General features: G+C 35.2%; 1 protein-coding gene across 3 annotated transcripts in view; it reads right to left on the bottom strand.

Moving 5' to 3' along the window:
• Positions 1–20,631, bottom strand: part of Ark2n (arkadia (RNF111) N-terminal like PKA signaling regulator 2N) — a 75,786-nt gene that overhangs the window by 23,440 nt on the left and 31,715 nt on the right. For all 3 annotated transcript variants that reach the window (XM_048419682.3, XM_085676392.2, XM_085676393.2), the window contains exon 2: positions 19,682–20,466. In XM_048419682.3, the coding sequence (XP_048275639.1) occupies positions 19,682–20,396 (715 nt within the window). In that variant the 5' untranslated portion in view covers positions 20,397–20,466. The remainder of the gene's footprint in view (positions 1–19,681; positions 20,467–20,631) is intronic.

The following is a 20,631-nucleotide window of genomic DNA, read 5'->3' as shown; positions in this document are numbered from 1 at the left end:
AATAAAGCCCAGGGGCCTTTCTCTCCCCAGTACTGGGACCAGAATCTATAGTATTACACCTGGCTTTTTCACATAGGTTCTGGAACTGAACTCAGGTCCTCATGTTTATGCTACAAGCACTTTACTAAGTGATCCATTTCCCCAGCCAGTTCTAACTTCTCAAATACAAATATTGGTGAATCTCTATTGCTACTCATTCGTAATAAATTGAAGTTTACTCTTTATGATCTTCAACTTTCTTCATTATTGATAGCAACTGTTTAATAAAATTAGTTTTTTTCAAATGTATTTTAATGGAAAAAAAAGTCTCTCTCTCTCTCTCTCTCTCTCTCTCTCTCTCTCTCTCTCTCACACACACACACACACACACAAACAAACAAAATAAGTATTTCTTTACTATGCTTATCCATAATGGATTTCCTTTCAAATTTGGCAATTAGCATACCATTTTATAATGATACAAGGCAATCACACTATTGAACTGCTTTACCATCCCCCTTTTTCCAGTACTGAGAAACTCAGAATCTCACTAATGCTAGGCACTACCTACCATTAAGCTACATCCACAGCCTTTTTAAAATTTTAAGACACAGTCTAGTTACACTGCCTAGGCATCTACCCTCCTTTTATTAGAACTATTAAAAGAAGACTGAGAGTGGGTCTTGAGATTTTGGTAAAAGATACAAGAGCTGAAGCCTTCCTTCCTCTCTCTTGGCTGTCAGGACTCTGGTAAATTACGTTACCAATGTTTCTTCATAGGTTAGGCTGGGTGTTCAAGAGCCAACAGGTGCTGAGGGTCGGCTGAGTCAGTAAAGTGCTTGACTTAGAAGCACCAGGACCTGAATTCAATCCCTCAGAATCCACATAAAAACACAGTGGTTGGCCAATCTCGACTAACTGGTATGCTCCAAGACCAATGAGGAACCCAAACTTACATGAGGTGGGTGGCATTACTGAGCATGACAACATGTCTTCTGGCCTCCATACACTTGCACACATGTGAACATACATGGGGACAGGCTCATATACACACCATACTTTATTAAGAAGACGACACTGACACATACAACAGGAGTTAAGATAAAATACAGCCTGTCAAGCATGGTATGGTATGTCTTTCATTCCAACACTTGGTAGGCAGACAAACTTCTGACTTCAAGACACTGATCTACATACATAGCACGTCTTAGCCAGCCATGGTTACATAGTGAGACCCTGTCTCAAAACAAAAGAAAAACACTTGCCTTCTGGCCCATCTTTCCAGCAGAAGGAGCTATCCTATTTTGTCTGTCTACTTCTTTTTCCATGTACACTCTGTAGAACACAGCTCATAGGCAAGAAGCTTTAGGGAAATAGCAGTGCCTCAGTTGGTGCATTATATTGGTTATACACAAACCTGCTAAGTGTCAGGCTAAGATTAAGTTAAAGAGGTCATCATTAATGCAGGTTTTATTCTCTAATTTCAGTACCTAGGAGACTAACACAGTTTTAAAGTTCAGGTCAACTTAGACTACACAGCAAGTTCTAGGCTAGTCCTAATTAGCTATAAAGCAAGACCCTGTTTCAAAAGCACCAAAAAGGAAAAACCAAGAAACAGAAGTGAAATGTTAGTTTCTAAGTATTTTTATAAAAGCATCTCAAAATCAAAGATCACTTTAGACTGGTTCACACTCAGCATCACTTTAGACTGGTTCACACTCAGCGTCACTTTAGACTGGTTCACACTCAGCGTCACTTTAGACTGATTCACACTCAGCGGCACTTTAGACTGGTTCACACTCAGCATCACTTTAGACTGGTTCACACTCAGCATCACTTTAGACTGGTTCACACTCAGCATCACTTTAGACTGGTTCACACTCAGCATTATCCCTACCTGCAGAGCACTTTCACTAACTTACATTTCCAGTTTTTCATTATAAAAGCTAATTAAGTCTAGAATAGGACTTCCTCATGCATGCTAGACTCCTAGCATCACTCTTGATTCACCTTCACTTAGACCATGCTGGGCAATACACCAAACATGGTTTATTCCTTTGAGTATTTCTATGACTACAGTAATATAAAACAAAGACCAGAAAAAAAAATCCTTTCATCTGTTACACCTCATCTCTCCAATCCCCAAACAAGAAGAGAGAATGTCTGTTCTGTTGCTACTAAGGAACCTTAAGTGACTCCCTTACCCCCATCAGGCCAATGCCCAGTGCCATTAGCACAAAACACCAGGAGAATGAGGGGACAGATGTCACTCAGCCCAGCCTCCACTCAGATAATGAGATAGGAAAGAAGTTAGTCTGAGGGATCAACTAGCCAAGGAACCTCAGAAAATAAAATGTGTGCACTCGTTTGCATGGTGGATAGTAACAGAGTGTAGAGGAACCAAAGGAAAGGGACAGACTTCAACATACAAAAAGGAGACTGAATTTTAGAAGAGCCCACCTTTAAAAGACACTAGTTTTGCTGTATTCTAGAATACAAAACTACAAATTTATATTTGTAGTGGCAAAATGTTTGAAAATACTTATTTTGTTCTTTCATTACTATCAAGGAAAAAAAAGAAATCCAGAACCATTTGAATAAATAAGGAAGCAGCCCAAACATCTCTTAGAAGACTTTTAGGTTTATATTGGTGTTTTATTTCTCTTTTCAATTTACCAATTCCAAAACTGAAAATCATCCTAAAAATACTGTGTAAAATCCATTATTCTAACTATAAACTAACACTACTAATTTTATTGTAGAAATATTATTTATTGATTCAGGAACAGAATGAACTAGCTGGTAGGAAATGACTAACATTACAACAGAGTCCTCAATAGAGTAACAAGAAACATTTCTTTTTAAATTTTTTTTATTTAATCTATTAGTTACACTCCAGATGCACAGATGTATAAAGGATATAAAGAAAATGCAATAAAATAAAACCAGCAATTTAATAACATTCTTCTCAAACCTCCAAGATTCTAATAGAAATCAGAATACATTTATGGAGGCCATTCCTTTGTTATAACAATACTGTGGTGACCTAACACAGCAATGAGACCATCTACTCCATACTTAGTGCTCTATCTAGTTGGCTGCTGACTCTTAACTTCAAAAGAACAAAAATTACAAACCCCTCCAGAAACACAGAAGTGAAGTAGTATTCAATGCTATTTATGTTTATAAATTCACATACCTTCTAGATAAACTGACACATTTCTTGTCTATACTATGATTAAAGGCACTTATGCCATTTTTGAAGAGGATCTGAGAAGAATCTAAGAAGACTTTTACAAAAACAAATCAATAAAATATATTTAATAGGCAAGCTTAATAAATTTGGTAGAACTATTTTTGATACTATACTTTTTGATATGTGGCATAACACGAAATCTTACCACCACCCAGATTATTTAAATCATTTTAACCACCCATAGATTATTTAAATCATTTTAAAAGAATAAAAAGGTTTAAACTAAATAGAATATAATACTTTTAGAAGATTGCCTGTCCATAATTTTTTATTATATATATATGAAGACAGCAAGAAGCCTATGTACCATTTTCCTATACCTGTAGCATAACTACCTTAAGCAAAGTCAACTGAATACTGAAAATACATCTTAAGACCTGGTGTGATGATACACAACTGTAATCCCAGAACTTGAGTGGTGGAGCCAAGATAATTGCAAGTTCAAGATCATCCTTGGCTACACAGTAAGTTCAGGTCAACCTGCATTCTAAGAGTCCTTGTCTTAAAAATAAAGAAATAAAATTTAAAAATTAAAAAAGAGAAAGGAAAAAAAAGGGAAATAATCAGTAAGAGTCGAGCAAGGCAGCAAAGGCCTGTAGTCCAGGAGGAAGCAAGCCTGGACCAGCAGGACTGCGGATTCAAGGCCTGCAATCCAGGATAAGATAAGGCTGGGCCAGCAGGACTGCAGAGTCAAGGACAGCTACATAGCAAGACCTTGTCATCATTGACAAATCAAGTTTATCAGAAGTATCAATTTAAGATGCCTTGCTGAACAAAATGACTTACTACATAATTTTTTTTCATTAACAGCCAGTGTACTACTTGTACAAGCCACATAAGCTTTCATAAGCCTAGAAATAAAACAATCTCATTATGTAGCCTTCGATAGCCTAGAACTTGCTATTAACACAAAAAAGCCTGAAATTTGCTACATAAAGCATACCAGGCTGGCCTTCAACTCAGAGATCCATTTTCCTTATGCTAGAATTACAGGCATACACCATCATGCCAAAACTAGATGTCTTATATTTTTTATTCAGTCTGTTAGCAATAATTTATGCCCAAAGATACTGTTTTAAAATAAAAGCTCTTCCTCGCTCCAATTTAATTAGCATAACTAGGTTTATATTGAGCGACATTTCCCCCTGCATGTTAGGAAGTAACAAATGGGGAGTGTATTAATGACTGGATCCTTTCCTATCACTGTAGACTACAACACAGGAATTTGCCTCTAGACACTCATCAAATAATTTTAATGAATTTGGAATTAAGGTAATAGGTATATATGTGTATGCATACACATCCCTGAGATTAGACTCCTTTTTCTGATTGTAGTGGTGGAAGCGGTGGGCTGTAGCCCGGCTCCCAGCTAGCTTTATCTGAAACAATTACATGGAAACTGTATTCATTTAAACATTGCTTGGCCCATTATCTGTAGCCTTTTATTGGCTAACTCTTACATATTGATCTAACCCATTTTTAATAATCTGTGTAGCACCATGAGGTGGTGGCTTACCAGGAGGATTCTAACCTGCGGCTGTCTTGGAGAGGAGAGTCATGGCGTCTGCCTCATTGTCTTCTTCCTCCCAGCATTCTGTTCTGTCTACTCCACCTATCTAAGCTGCTCTCCTATCAAAAGCCAAGGCAGTTTCTTTATTAACCAATGAAAACAACACATAGACAGTTAGCCCTCCTCCATCATTTTTCCTTTTTTTTTTTGTTTAAACAAAAAAGAAAGACTTTCATTTTAACATAGTAAAATTACATATAACAAAACAGTTATCAAGAAAAAATTAGTTACAATATCTATATCTATTTTATCCTTTATCATAACTATGAAAAACTATAACTACAACTAACCATTTTTCAACTCCATCAAAGACTCCAGAAGGATATAATATTACCTAATTAAACAAAAAATAAACAACTTCCAAAACTCTAGAAATGACAGAGACATCTCGCTGCCTGGACAGTCACCCAAAGTTCTTTTGTACTGTTGGGGCATCTATCTTTAGCCTACAGGCCCATAGTTTTAGTAGACATTTCCATAAAGCAAAAACATTCAAAGACAGTTTAGTCACTTTTTTTGTGTCCTATAGAATGTCTCATAGACTCTTTTCATGAGTCAGGAACCCCGAAAGACCATCTCACTTTAAGGCAAGTTTAGCAGTCCTCTCTCTGTGGGTTCTTTATGTCCATTTTATACAACAGTCCTGGCAAGAGCAGTTTCTTGCCCAAATGGTTATCAAACTCCATAAGGAGCCTCTTTAATGCCCATCTTTCTCTCAAAATAGAATGGTGCTGCCAGGAGCAAACATGTCTCATTGTCATAAAAAGCCCTAAGTTATTAAAACATTAAATGCCATATTCTAAAGTCTTTAAAAGATATAAAAAATGTCTATCTAACTAAAATATATCTCTATATATCTAAAAAATCTAACTAACATAACTACAAGATTGACTATTATCGATAATTATCCATTAACAACCTATACTGACTTGGGGGAAAAAATAGAAAGAAAGGAGGGAGGAAAGAAAGGAAAGAATGAAGAAAAAAAGAGAAAATTAAAGATAAGTTTCTACTTTAAAAAACTTCATGCAAGAGGCTGGAGAGATGGTTCTGCAGTTAAGAACGCCTGCTCTTACAGAGAATCAGGGTTCAGTCCTCAGTACTCATACAATGGCTCATAACCACCTGTAACTCCAGTTCCAGGGGATCTAGTGCCCTCTTCTGACCTCAGAGGGCAACAGGCTCACATGTAGTACATATACACACATTTGAGCAGACTATTTGAGCAGACCACTTAAACATATAAAATAAATTAAAAATAATTTATACTCATGTAAAATATTAAATCTTAAGTTTTTAATTTCTTATGTATTCTACACTAAAATTTTACTTGAACTTTTAAGTTACCTCAATTTTAATAATGCGTATAAAATATATGTCAATACAGTTGTTACTATCTCCTAAGTGGCTCTAATAACTAATTATTTTAATCTGTTACTTAGAGTCTCTTCAAATGATTAGGTATATAATATTTCAGAATGCCAAACTAGTAAATATCAGGGAGAAAACAGAATACAGAAACATTATTAGAATGTACTGTCTAACTTTATGAGGGGATTAGGCCCTTTAAATGCCACAAATGAAAGTGAAATATTGTGATGAAATAAACTCAGTAAAAGTTATGACTCACCACACACTCCTAACGCCTGCCAAATAATGTAAGCGAAAGAACAACTTTTTGTTAAGTCTTCAACTTGACTGTCTAATCTCTATCCCATGGAAAAAAGCCACAAATGAAAACAATCACCCAAAAGATAAAAGAAAATTCTATATGCAGATATTAAGAGATGAACAGTCTAGCTAAAGTTACTCTTACATAAAAGCATTTCAGCAATGGCTGGACTAGCACTGTGGGTAGAAAGATGGTTCCTGTCAGAACTACCCCTTACAGACTACAAGGAAATCCAAACAAGACACAGGTTCTATCATTTTTAAATTGCTGGACAACTACAGAAATTCATGGAAAAGGAAGGATAGACTACTAGGTACTTAAACAACAGCTATATTAAACTGTTATCACTAATCTGGAAACAACTCTCACTTGTGATTTTCAGAATACTGACATTTGCCTGACTGAAGACAAATTTAATAATCCAGTTTTCTAAATGTTCATAATACAAACTCAAAATATTTTGAAGAAAGATTTTGAATCTGTGCAATCTGGAAATGGTGTTTGAGTGAAATCAAGTCTCAAAAGAATAATCCTTAAAACAGTTGCAATGTATTATCTTTAAGGCACTGGGTGAAAAAAAAAACAGGGTAAAACTTTTTGTATGTTTCTACTGCAAAATAACTCTTAAGGCTAAACTCTGCAAACTACAGAACACCAAGTTTTAGTCTAAGATAAATTCTTAATATTTTAGTATATATTCTTTGAATTAAATCAGTGTGTTATGTATGGAGTTCCTTCTTTCTACCAAAACCCACTTCCACATCTTTACCAAAACTTTTGCAGAGAAGACCTCCCAAAACGACAAGTATTTAACATATCTTCAATATTCAAAACAATATTTTATTACCTGAAAATATCAACTATTACTTAAAAATTCCAATTAGTTGAAATTTTTCTTTTTAATTCTTGGGGGGAAATGTATATTTGTGTGTATGTATGTGTATACATATATATACATACATATACATATACATATATATATACATATATATATATATAGCCAGGGTGGTGGCGCATGCCTTTAATCTCAGTACTTGGGAAGTAGAGGCAGGTGGATCTCTGTAATTTCAAGGCCAGCTTAATCTACATATTAAGTTCTAGGCCTGCTAAGGATTACACAGCAAGACACTGTCTCCAAAAAACAAAGCAAAACAAACAAAATCCATAGAGCTTTTAACAACAAAAATGATACTATGTCCAGTCAATATAATCAATACCAGTGTAATTTTCTTACAAGTTATTTCTAAAACAATTGGTCTTTTTATTTTAAAAATAAACAAAAATTTTAGTTATATATATTACTTGTTTAATATGTTAAATATCAGAAAGCAAAAACAGAACTCATTAAGTTTATGCATGCATTAGAAAGTCATAGATAGCAACATGCTGATATGAAAGTACTATGTTTATGTCTATAGTCTACTCCTAGGAAAATCTGTGATTCCAGAATGAAAGTAAAGACAAAATCAATTTCCTCTAAAAACTTCCCAATTTCAAGGAAAGATTACTGAGCAAAGCTCAGTTAGCCCATCAAAAGCAGGCCACTCTTTCTGCTGATATAAACTGAAGATCTACAGATGTATATATTTATAAGATCTGACATAGTCTGTAACTGTATTTTCACTTCAGAGAAAATATCAGTTTTAATAAACTCCTATATCTTTTACAGGGAAAAATCTTGATGTTCAAACCTTATCTCAACTGATCAAAAATGTAGTTCATAAACTTTCAACTCATTACACAGTAATGAGAACATCAATCTACAAAGATATTCTTAGGCAAGAACATATTAAACTTTCCACAGCTAACTCACAATTCTCATACATTATGTTTTGAACATAAAAAATTACAAATATTTAATTCAAACCTCCTAAGAAAAAGGAAAACCTTGGCTGAGTCTATTACTGTTAATTTAAAAGTTGTAAATATTTGCATGCTCAGTAATACCTGCCCGGCATGTGTGAGGCCCTAGGTTAAATCAAGACCACCCATAAGAAAGAACAATGGGCCTGGAACAAAGCACAGTTGGCAGAATGCCTGCTTAGCGTGCATGAAGCCTTAGGCTAGATCCTGAGCACCTCATAAACTAGATGTGGTAGACAAGAGGATCAGAAGTTCAAGGTTATCCTCAGCTACACAACTAGTTCAAGACCAGCCTGTGCTATAAGAAACCTTGTCTCAAAATAAATTAGGAAAGAAGTAACAGATTTTTTTCACACAAAATTACTGAGAAATATTAAGATGAATTATAAGTTTCAATTTCTTACGTGCAAACTTCTAAATATACTACCTAGTCTGCAAAACATAGAATTTGGTTTTTTTCCTGAGTTGATGCAGTTGCATACATAATAAATAAAACTAAGTTTTTTCATTGATGTGAAGGCCAAGTTTCTCTAAAAGAAAGTATAACCTAAAACTCAGTTAACAACAAAATTATGTATCCCTTATTGAAGACTTTCATGCTTCAATTTAGCTGTCTCTCACCATATTCCTACAAATCCTCAAAAACATTTAAAAAAGAAAAATCCCACATTCAAGCAAATCTATCATACTGTAAATCTGTTTTTGTTTCAGGGGCAGAGCAGATTATATAGCCAAGAATGACTTTGAACTCCAGTCCTCCGGCCTCCACTTTCCCAATCCTGGGATTAGAGGCACACACCACCAAATCTAACAAGTCTGTCAATCCTGTCATATTTATTCCTTTTGTTACACTCCATGGGACTTTTAACACTGTCAAAGACTATTTCCAGACTAAGGTATGAAAACAAAATTAAACCAGTTACTTTAAAAGCAAAATTGACTAAAACTTTTTCACTAGCAACTTAAAAACCTATTCAATTCCACTGACTGCTATTTGCCAAGGTTAATCCAAAGCTCAAGACTAAAGTTTATCTGTGTAACAATGAAAAGCAGAGTATGGCCCCTCTAAAGACACTTTCATTTTCCTTGGTTTTAGTTACCCTACAGTTAGCCAAAGACTGAAATAAAAAGGAAGAAATCACAGAAATGACTACTTCACAAATTTTAATTTGCACAATGTTCTGAGTAGTGTGATGAAATTTTACACAGCCCTGAGCTCAAGCTCTGAACCATTCCTTTGTCCAGAGGATCTACAAAAAAAGTCGCCATCTCAGTTATCAAACTGTTTTAGTATTGCAGCACTCTTGTTCAAGTAGCCTATGCATAACAGGCCAAGTCTCAGGTCAGTGGTATTCACTTCACCATGAAGGCAAGGTATTTGCCGTCTTACTACACCACAGTAAGGGTGAATACAGCCCAAAAGGATGCTTTGAGACACTAATTCAACAGCTTTTTAGTGTACTGTTAAAACTTTTCTATTTTTATTATTGCTATTAACCTTAATGTGCCAACTTGATAAACTAAACTTTATAGCAGATGTACATAAAGAAGAAAAAAGCAGTATATACAGGGCTTGGTATATGCAGCATATAACATCCACTGGAATTCTTAGAACACACCCTCTCCCCATAAGGGGAACTACTGCACTAGTTTTCCCCATGCAGGAAGTCAACCTGCAGTAAGATGGCCTTTCCTACAATACTGTCCCCCTCCCCTTAAGGAAGGATTATGCTATAACCCCCAGACTGACCTCAAACTCATTCTCCTCCAGCCTCAGCCTCTTAAATGTTGGGATTACAGGCCTGTACCATCATGCTATGGTATTCCATACAGTATGTTGCATAGCTGGTACAAAAGTAAATTTATTTACTCAAGAAAGTAATTAATGAAGACTACTGACAAATTAGTTTACAAAATAACAAAGACTATGAAAATGCTCATGTAGTATATTTCATAATCGTCATATAAAAATTACAGGATCTGAATCAGAGTGAGTTGACAAATGTTTATAGAAAGAATGATAAGATATTCTCAAGTTATAAACTACCTATGAGTTTCTACTAATTATCTTTTTTATTAAAGTTTTTATTTAGCTTTTTTACATGAACAGACATAAAAGGGAGAATCACTCCTATTGTTGCAAAAATATGGTTTACGTTCCAATCTACAAAATAAAACATAAGCGAAAACTTACCAAACTTCTGCTTTCTGTTTTAAATACTTTTTCTTTTTTTTTTTTTTTTAAAAAAAAAAATAGTTTCAAATAGCCCAGGTTAGCCTCGAACTTGCAAATTAGCCAAAACTGGCTTTGAATTCCTGGTATTCCTGCCTCCCTATCTCCCAAATGCTGGGATTATGGTTATATGCCACCAGGCTCACCTAATTTAAAAAGAAAAATCAAAGCAAACCTGTTCAAATACCATCAAAAGAAACTTTTAATAGGCAAATATACTTTTTACTTAATCCATAAACAGACAACACACTTTAGTGATACATTCATAGGTGATTTAGAAATGCTTCCATTTTTAGCAATGATAACTAGAAAACTATTATGTCTTTGGGAATTGTAAAATATTGCCAACCTTCAAAGGGATAAGGAACATAAGAACTGACAAAGAATTATTTTGAGTACTTGCAAGGGTAGGGATCAGCATTTAAGCACCTGAAGAGGTGAGGGGGAATTCTTGAAGTAACCAGCTGTGTTTTGGGTCCCCTGGGTTCAAGGGCTGCTCACTGTCTTCACTAATGTCAAAGTGAGTTAGTTTTCCACCTACATTGAGGACTTCTGCCTATCTTTGTAACTCAGCAAAACAGTTACTGGCATCTTCTAGAACACTGCCTATCCAGTTTCTCATATGCCACACCTCTCGTCAAGAAATTTTGGCATTTTCTATTTCCTTGGACACTAACTCACATTTAGTTGATGTGACATCATTCATAGAATGACATCAGCAAAACTGATGCCAGCTTTGAGACACAGAGGCCACTTAATAAAACATTAATAATTTAGAAAAGTGTATTTTTATTTAAACACACTTAACTCAGAAAAGTGGCAACAGCATTGTTTTGTTTTTAAGCCTGATGGATATACCACTGATAAGCAGTGTTGAAATTCACTAACCAAGCCAAATTAATAAAATTACTAATATCATATGATGTTACCTTTTATTATAGCTTCAATGATCTACCTGGGAAAACTGGTTCTCTAACTGTACAACTGTTTTTACCTGCAGTTAACTGGTTTTAAGTCTTTGATAAATGTAAGAACTTTTTGGTATGGCTTTACAATACCACAAACCACAATGGCTCCAAGATATATAAAGTTGATTTTATTTTTTTAAGTTTTCAAGATAATTTTAATGTACAGCTTTAGTGAAGAACCACTGTATATTTGACTAAGTTGACTGTGCTGGCTTTTAGAATTCTAAAAGGTAATTCTTGGTCAGGTGAAGCCATAACCAATCATTACAAGGTAATTCTCACCTGACTGAAAGCTTTCATTTATTTTTTAATTGTGTGGAAAACACATAAAGGATGTACATAATCTATGTGAACTTCTGGGCCAGTCTTATAAAAGCCATAGTGTCTGCCAGGGTGTTAAGAGGACTGCATGCATGCCACTGGGAGCAGAGGAGCCCTGGGTTTAAAGGCTGGGGTGCGCAGGCTAAGTATGTAGGATATACAGTACTTGCCTAGCATGCATGAACCCTGGATTCAATTTCCAACACTGCATGAAACCAGATGCAGCGATACATTCCTATAATCCTATAATACCAGTATTTGGAAGATGAAGGGGGTGAGGGTTCATAAGTTCAAGGTCACCCTCAACTGGAAGCCAACCTGGGCTACAATGAGACCCTGCCGCAAAAATAAATAAATAGATAGAAAAATAAATAAATTGAATAATAAGGCATAGTGAGAATTATATTTATTTCTTATAAAGACTTTATTAATAGTTTTAAGTTGTCCTGTAGTAAAGAAACTTGTTTTCACATAATCTATCATATTCCAAATATGTGAACATATAAATAAGTACTGATATTCTGTAGAAGAGTATCTAGTTGAAGATATGGTCCTACACAAACTGTTCATCCTTGAGCTGGATTGTTTTGGTTTAGGCCTTGAATAAAACTAACAGTATTAAACTCTTCATTTGCAGGACCAATATTAAATAGGCTGCCGTCTCCCACTACTCTTGACTATACTATCTACAATAGCCTTTCTATCTAATTCTCATTCAGTCTTTCTTCTTTATATGCTAAATTATTGTTGTGGTGATTGTTACTATTAGTATTAATAATATATGGTATATATTATTGATATATTAATATATACTAGCCATATATTAGTATATATTTATACTATATTATTATTATTATTATATAGAATAGAGTCACCTAGTAACAATGAATGCATTTATTATCTGGCTCCTCAGGGAAGAGTACATTTTGTGAGGGAAAAGACTTCATTCACTATTATGCCTCCAACACTGTATATTAGGTACACAAATACTTGCTGAATAAAATGACTGATGGGATCAATCAATGTTGGGCTTACACCATCTCTACATTAAGAAATTGTACGAATAGTACTGGGCTTGGAATACAGCTCAGTGATGGTTGCCTAGCATGTGCAAGGTCTTGGTTGGATTTGATGCCCAGCACCACTGAAAAAACAAAACAAAACAAAATTGGAAAACACAATCTTATAAACTGTTCTATCATGCTTACTCCAGGTTATTTCTAAAAGAATGGCTCACTTTATCATTTAGTGGTTATTTACAAAGATGCAAAAGAATGTCTCATTATCAAGAGTAACTGTAGACACTAAGAACTTATTAATCCTGCCATCCTTTTTTCTATACCTATTTGCTACTGAACAAATTTTTAGCCCCATTCTACTTAGTAATAAAAACCTCTTCAAGTTTGTTACCTACATTTCTTCTAACTTCATCTTACCCCTTTACTTCTACTTTCTCCACTATTTCCACTTAAAAAAAAGATTTAAAGAAAAGCTTTGTGCGTATTACATGATTCTTTAAGAAGTATGTCCCTTCTCCTCTTGTGTATTTAGCTTAGGAAGATCAGACCAAATAGAATTGGCACTTTATTTTCCTTATGGCTTTGAGACAGTGTCACGTTACATATCCATGATGGTCTAACTTGTGGTCACTCTGCATCAGCCTCCTGGGGCTGTGAGTAACTACAGGGTACCTGAACCCTATACTACCTTTGAGACAGAGTCTCAATAGGTGGCTTAGGCTAGCCTTGAACTTGATATACAGCCAAGTCTTTCATTAAACTCCTGCCTTGAGTAACCATTTTCCTTTTAGCCCCATTGTGTGTGCTGGGTAAAAATAAGTGTAGGAAAGGAAATCAGAAAGCAGAAACAATCTGTTAAATACTGACATTGTCTATTTCTTGATGTATATATAAACAGGTATTTAAAACTTGAATTCAGGAAATGGTGAGAGGATACTTATACTAAGAACAGTAACAGAAGCCCTAGCCTCAAAAAGATGACTGACAGCCATAAACACTAACAGATATAAATTTCAAGATAAAAATTTCTTAGAAAAAAGAAATAAATCCCAAACAGTACAGGAAGAACTTTAGGTGATAACAGAAGGTCAATGTAGGCTTATCATTTTTTTTTAAGTGTACACTTTAATTTGGGTTGTTGACAGCACGGAGGCTGAATGTGAAGGAAGGAATTAGGAAAACTCTGTTCAAATTTGCTGTGAATTGAAAACTACTAATGAGTAGTTTGTCAAAAATAATTAAAAAACAGGGATGATAGTCTTATCTTACGTAAACATGGTCTTTTTATTAACACTAAGGTATGTTCTGTGTTGTAAATACAAAGTAAGTGTAGACACTCATTTTAGACAAGAAGGATGAGAATAATGTATCTTTGTGTTTCAACAGGAAAGGTTACAGAAGGATATCTACTTCAAAGCCTATAAATTTAACATGCAGGCACTGCAACATCCAGATAACACCCTTAAACAACACATGCTTTAAAAACACTTAGGGTGGGGTAGTGGTAAATGAGGTGGAAGCAGGAGAATCACTAGTCAAGGCCAGTTACCTCATCAAATACTGTGTCAAAAAAACACAAACATTTAAATGGAGGAAGAGGTGTCCCAAAGAATTGTGTACAGTATACAACTCTAATTTCCAGTAATCAGACGCCATTTTTTAGAACCTCACACCCACTGGCAATTCCGGTGACCAGACTACCAGATTTCCAGAGTCATTCTCACCACCATCTGCATCATGCCACACAGCCTGGCTAACTGAACAGTTCACCTGCAGAGTTGTAAAGCCATTGGTACCCACAATCAGACCCCAGAAGATTCTGATTTGATTGGGCTGGAGTGTGGCCTGGGCACCAAAAGTTTTAAGTGGCTATTAAAATACATAGCTAGGTTAAAAGCTCCATGACTCTTTTAGCCTAGTCTGCATTTACTAAACTCAGAACAGTTTTACATGAATGTTCTAAACAGCTGCCAAACTAACTCCAGATTATAGAAAATGTATTTACATTAACTGTATGAGGCTTTCAGCCACTGGGGACACTTCATATTCAGTCAAGGAGAAAGGTCAATGACCATGCTTTATGGGGATCCTTATGAGTCTAAAAGTCTTCTACTATGAGTACCCACTGCTTGGATTAATACCAAAATCTTTCCAAACAATTAAATACCCAATAGGTTAAGAATCCCTACAAATTAGAAGAAAAAAAACACATGTGCCAAGAAGAAAATATATGAAGAACATGAAAATTATTTACCAAAAGAAACAAGTGGCAAAGGTAGTTTTTCAACTTCACTAAACAGCAAAGTAATACAAATTAACCTGAAGTTCCAATTCTTCACCAAATCAACAAGAATAAATATTTATCCATAAAAATACAATACATAAACACTCAAACTACAAGACAAAGTGAATAATGTATTTTAAAGATCATTTTAGACTATATGGTCAGAAGCCCTAAGTGCTCATACTCTTAATTTATAACAGCAAAATATAAAAATGACCCAAATGGCAAACATTAGGGAAGTTATTTTTATAGTTAACTAAATTATTCAAAATCCAAATCATATAGAGGATAATGTATTAGTTAAAGGTTCAAAATGCAATGTTATAAAGAAAGTTTACCCAGTGTGACAAATTTTGTTAGGTATTATAGAAGACAACATACTCCTAGACAACAATGAGGACGCTAAGAGAGACAGACATGGATATGATCTACATGGGAAATAGAAAAAGACAAGATCTCCTAAGTAAAGTGGGAGCATGAGGACCATGGGAGAGGGCCGAAGGAGAGGGGAGAGAAAGGGAGGGGAACAGAGAAAAATGTTCAATAAAATCAATTAAAACAAAACAAAACAAAAAACAAAAAGACAGCATACTCAATGTCAACGAAAGTGGAATTATGGGAGGCTGGAGAGATGATTCAGCAGTTAAGAGCACATGCTCTTGCAGAAGACCTGAGTTCAAGTCCAGGCACCCACATGGTGGCTCACAGCAATCCGAAACTCTAGTTCCAGGGGATCAAAAGCCCTCTTCTGACTTCCACAAGCACCAGGTACACATATGGTCACATACATACATTCAGGCAAACAACGAATGTGTGTACACAACGAATGTGTACACACGAAAAAAAAATAAAAAATAAGAAAGCTTAAAAGTCATTTTTAAAAAGTGAAATTATGGATAACTTAAACATTTAGTACTATTTAAAAAGAGATTTATCTTTATTTTTAAATGTGTACGTGTATGTATCTATGAGCAGGCGTGTGCACATGCATGTGTGCATGAAGGCCAGAGGCATCAGATCCCCAGGACTAAGGTTATACAGCTATGAGTCATCCATGTGGATGCTAGGAACTGAACCTCTGGAAGAGCAGTACTCATACTTAACCACTGAGCTATCTCTCAACCCCAAATTTGTTACTTTTCAAGAATGTTTAATTCTAGCCAAGAATTACTTGATTAAGTACAATAATCAGAAAAACTGGCTAGACAAATTTGTCATGATACATCTGAGCATATCAATATTTGCGGTGGATATTAGGTGTAAAGTTGCTGGCTTCAGTAGGGTTGAGCTGGTCTGAGAGCATCACATGAATTAAGAATTCAGGTGATTGAACACATCTGTTCTCACTAAACAACCTCACCTACTCCAAAAAAAGGTAAACCAGCTGAGACAACTGACTCTTACCTAACACAGTGGATACCCTTCTGGAACCTCGTTCTGAAAAAGCATTTATAAGACCACACAAAAGTAGGTCATAAGAGCCAAGATGAGACAAAGCTACCCTAAGTCTCACTCTATGCTGTTAACGAAAAGGAAGGGCCAGGAAAAAAAAAAAAAATGTTTTCTGGATGTCCATATATATAATGACACAGATGCGAACTCAGGAAGTTCCTTAAAATGAAGTCTAATGCCCATTATTCTTGACTAAAACCAAAACCCTTTCAACAAACTTTACAGAGCTAGAATGTTTTACAGAGAAACATGAAAAAATAATGTTCCAGTCATAAACTATAAATAAAACAAAACCCATAAATGTTCCAATTATAAAACTGAAAAGATAATATATAAAGCATACCAAAAACTCTAGAGATAAGTCAGGCATTTGATAAAAGCCTTAACTACTCAAGGTAACTATCACATAGCATTTTTACATTAGTTTACTATAGAATACTATAAATTTATCATAAAAGCTCTAAGTTCTCCAAATGAAAGTACTGCCAGATTATCTTCATCATGTTCTTCCAAACAGGTATTTAAAGCATCCATATTTCTAAAAACTTCAAGAAAATGGTACAATGCAATACTAAGTAGCCTATCAATTAACTGATTTAAAAAAAAAAACAAAGAAACTTCATAAACATCTCTTCCCAAGACATCAACTAAAGCAGTAAGACTGTACTGGTTTTCACTATTATCTGCATTCTTTAAAAGAAAATATACTGTTAAATTACTTGGCATATAGTACAATCAATTTTTAAGATGTGACTAAACAAAAGTTTATAATAAAGCATTTTCTGAATTACTAAACTGTTTGTATCTTGACAAAAATCACACAGTAGGAAACTTTACTGTTGCAATTGCTTTCCATTCTGTGTAACCAGCTGGACTCAAATTTCAGCATCCAAAGATTCTCTTAGGCACATCCAATTTAAGTTCACCCGAATGTCCATGTTGCTGCACTGAAGTTGGTTCACAGCATTTTTTAACAACTACTTCTGCTAAAGGTTGAGTGTGCCTCCCTTCTTACCCAAAGTCATAATGTGACTCAGGAAATTAAAGAATATATGTCTGTCACAGTAGAAATGGACAAGGTCACAGTTTTTCAGAGATAACAATATGGTTGACCTGAAGTTCCTTATGTTTAAACACTAGTTCATTGTTTTCTGCTTTGCACAATTACCAAAAAAGACTATTTATACCTGTTCTATGTGTGAATAGGGCCGGCCACTTTCAACTCCAAAAATATTAGCAGTGTACATCACAGTCATACAGTGGCTCCATCTTCAGCTATCAATTGATTTCCCACAATTACCTTAGAAACTATTACTTCTTCTCAAAGGCCAAAAACTTAGCAAGTTGTATAAAAAAATAGAAACTATAGTAAATATTAATTTACTTCAATGTTTGATTGGTATACAATACAGAATAGATGGCAAACCGAAAGAATGTCAGTATTTCAGAAGTGTTAAGAAAGGTTATGACAGAAATGAACAAACAACAACTAGCCTATATATTAAAGAAATAAAGAGTGTTCATTAGATATTATTCATTTCACCTTTACAATGGGATTCTAGCGATTCTAGCTTTAAAAAGAATTTTATTTTCCACCTTCTCCCTTTCCATATAAAAGGCAAAGTGCTGAGGTGGTCAGATGAAAATCTGTTTATAACTGGAATTAAGTACTGTTTCAGGAGATTCATTATAACTTAATAAATTAGAACAGAATATAAGAATACACAAACAATTTTATAGGTATTTAAAGGCTTCCTTTAAAATATTAAGTGAAAAACTGAAATATACCTAGAACATGCTTTAGAACAACCCAAAAGTCTGCTTCTTTCATGAATTTCATTTAAATTTTTTCCCATTAGTTTTAATATAAGGAAGTAGTAAAGGAATTCAATCAAGATACTATCACAGGAAAAAGCATCTCAGGACTGTTTAAACTCATATTTAATATGTTATATGAAAGGCTTATTGTTAGAGTTCACACCTATAAAGTGCTTTCTAAATCATTCTTGCTATTGAGTTGACATGGTTAGGTATAAATTTAGATGATCAATATAATTTTTCTTGAAATATATTTTATACACTAGCAATATGATGCCTTATGCATAAAACAGAAAACTAAAAAGAAAAAAGTCACCTATAAAACTTTAGAAAAACCAAAACTTTCCCCTCTTTAATGCAGGAATAAACAAAAGCTGTCATGACCTATTAAGTATGTTACTTTACAAAATATTCCTAGTCATATAATTCTCTTCAATAATGAGAATTCTTCACTTAAGAACCATTCAGATTATCATCATTCTTCCTCTATGAAATCTCAAGACTGCCTCTGTAGCACACAGTGTGAGATGTGACAATACAGGAAAACCAGACATGTTAAAAATGAACTGCAGACCCTTTTCTCTATGAGAGCTGAGAAAGGCCAATTTCCAAGTAACTTTTTAAAGCCTGGGAGATTAAGAGGAAGGTTTTTTAAAACATTCTTTACAATTTGAGTGACAAAACAGGATTTAAAAAAAAATGTGCAATATGAGTAACTAATTTATCATCCACTAAGCCTGGTAGGAAAACACACAAAACTATTATTTTAGGAGGAACAGTAATTAGAAAGTTTCAATGAAAGAATGTTTTATTCCAGACACCATAAGCTCAAGTGCAGAGACTAGATAATAAAGCAAGGTGCCTATTCCTGAGGAAAATGTACTTGTACTTAGTAATAATGCCAAACAGTGAGTATTAAATCTATGTAGTGCTAAAAAGGCAATGATGGAAGTTCAGATAGTATGTTACAGAGAAAGACCTGTAAGAATTCCGTTGCTTAAAAATTAAACTTGTCCCTGCCATTAACCACTTAATGTTTTTGCTGATGTGCTAAAGTGCACTGGCAACTCAGAACAGGTTTGTTTGTGTTTTAAGCTGGTCATGTCTTGTTAACAGACTGCAGTCTTCACATTTATATAGAGCTGCAGGTCTCCTGGATTTTTTCAAGTGTCACTCATCTAAATGAGTCTGACAGCTGAGAAAGGCCATCAGGTGCTCTACAGTCAGTTTAAAAAACATCCTCTACCTGGTATCTCTGCAGTGATTGTCTTGCTGCTCCCTGAAACTTCTTCATCGTCATCTGACGAGCTCGTGCTTGAGTCACAAGTCAGGTCACTATCACTGGTACTACTGTCCTGGAGCAGGTTGTACTTCTTCCTTGCAGCAGCCTCCCGTTTTTGCCTCAGTAGTCTGATCCTTTCCTTGTGCTTTTGGCTCCGATGACCTTTAACCTTGGTGACTCGGCCATTCTGCTTATCACTCGATTGCCGGTTTTTCTTGGCAGCCATAGTAGATGTTTCACTTTCAGAACGGGACCGCCTAGACTTGCGCCCAACAGTGGCACCAGACACTCCTGATGTATCTCCTTCTACTGTTGTTTCTGCTTGAGAGGGTTCATTCTCTTCTACAGAAGACAATGTGTCTGAATCAGCCAAGTGACCACTAGACGAAGGGGAAAGCATGCAATGATTAGAGGAGTCACTCTCGTAGACTCGGCCAGTTGTGGGCTTGTCACTCTCTGTGGATGCTAACTGAGACTCTGAAGAGTCCCTTCTCAGTTCCATCAACAAACACGGCATTGAAGAAAGAACTGTAGAGTCAGCTACACCATCCTTCGGAACTTGAGATTCCAGTTCTACAGAACCATCCTCCTCCTTGACTATCTCTTGTTCGGAGGTTTTTGGTGGGGCTGCAGACTCAATGAGGTCTTCCACTTTTCCCACTGTCTCCTCCATCTTCATTTCAGAATTCCAAATTAAATCATGGGGCAGAGACTAGGAAACGATATCATGGATGCAACAGGAAAGCAGCCTGTATGAAAACACATAAAGTCAATGACTAGAAATGAAAGATTATTTAACCTATACAGTACGCTATTTTTCTAAGTGGCAAAAGTTACTACTTAGGCAGACCCTTAAGATATTATGTATCAGGGGCTGGAGAGATGGCTCAGTGGTTAAGAGCACTGGCTGGTCT

Source organism: Myodes glareolus, chromosome 13 (genome assembly GCF_982192425.1).
Source record: "Myodes glareolus chromosome 13, mMyoGla1.1, whole genome shotgun sequence".
Lineage (NCBI taxonomy): Eukaryota > Metazoa > Chordata > Mammalia > Rodentia > Cricetidae > Myodes > Myodes glareolus.
This window is presented reverse-complemented; position numbering and strand designations above follow the sequence as displayed.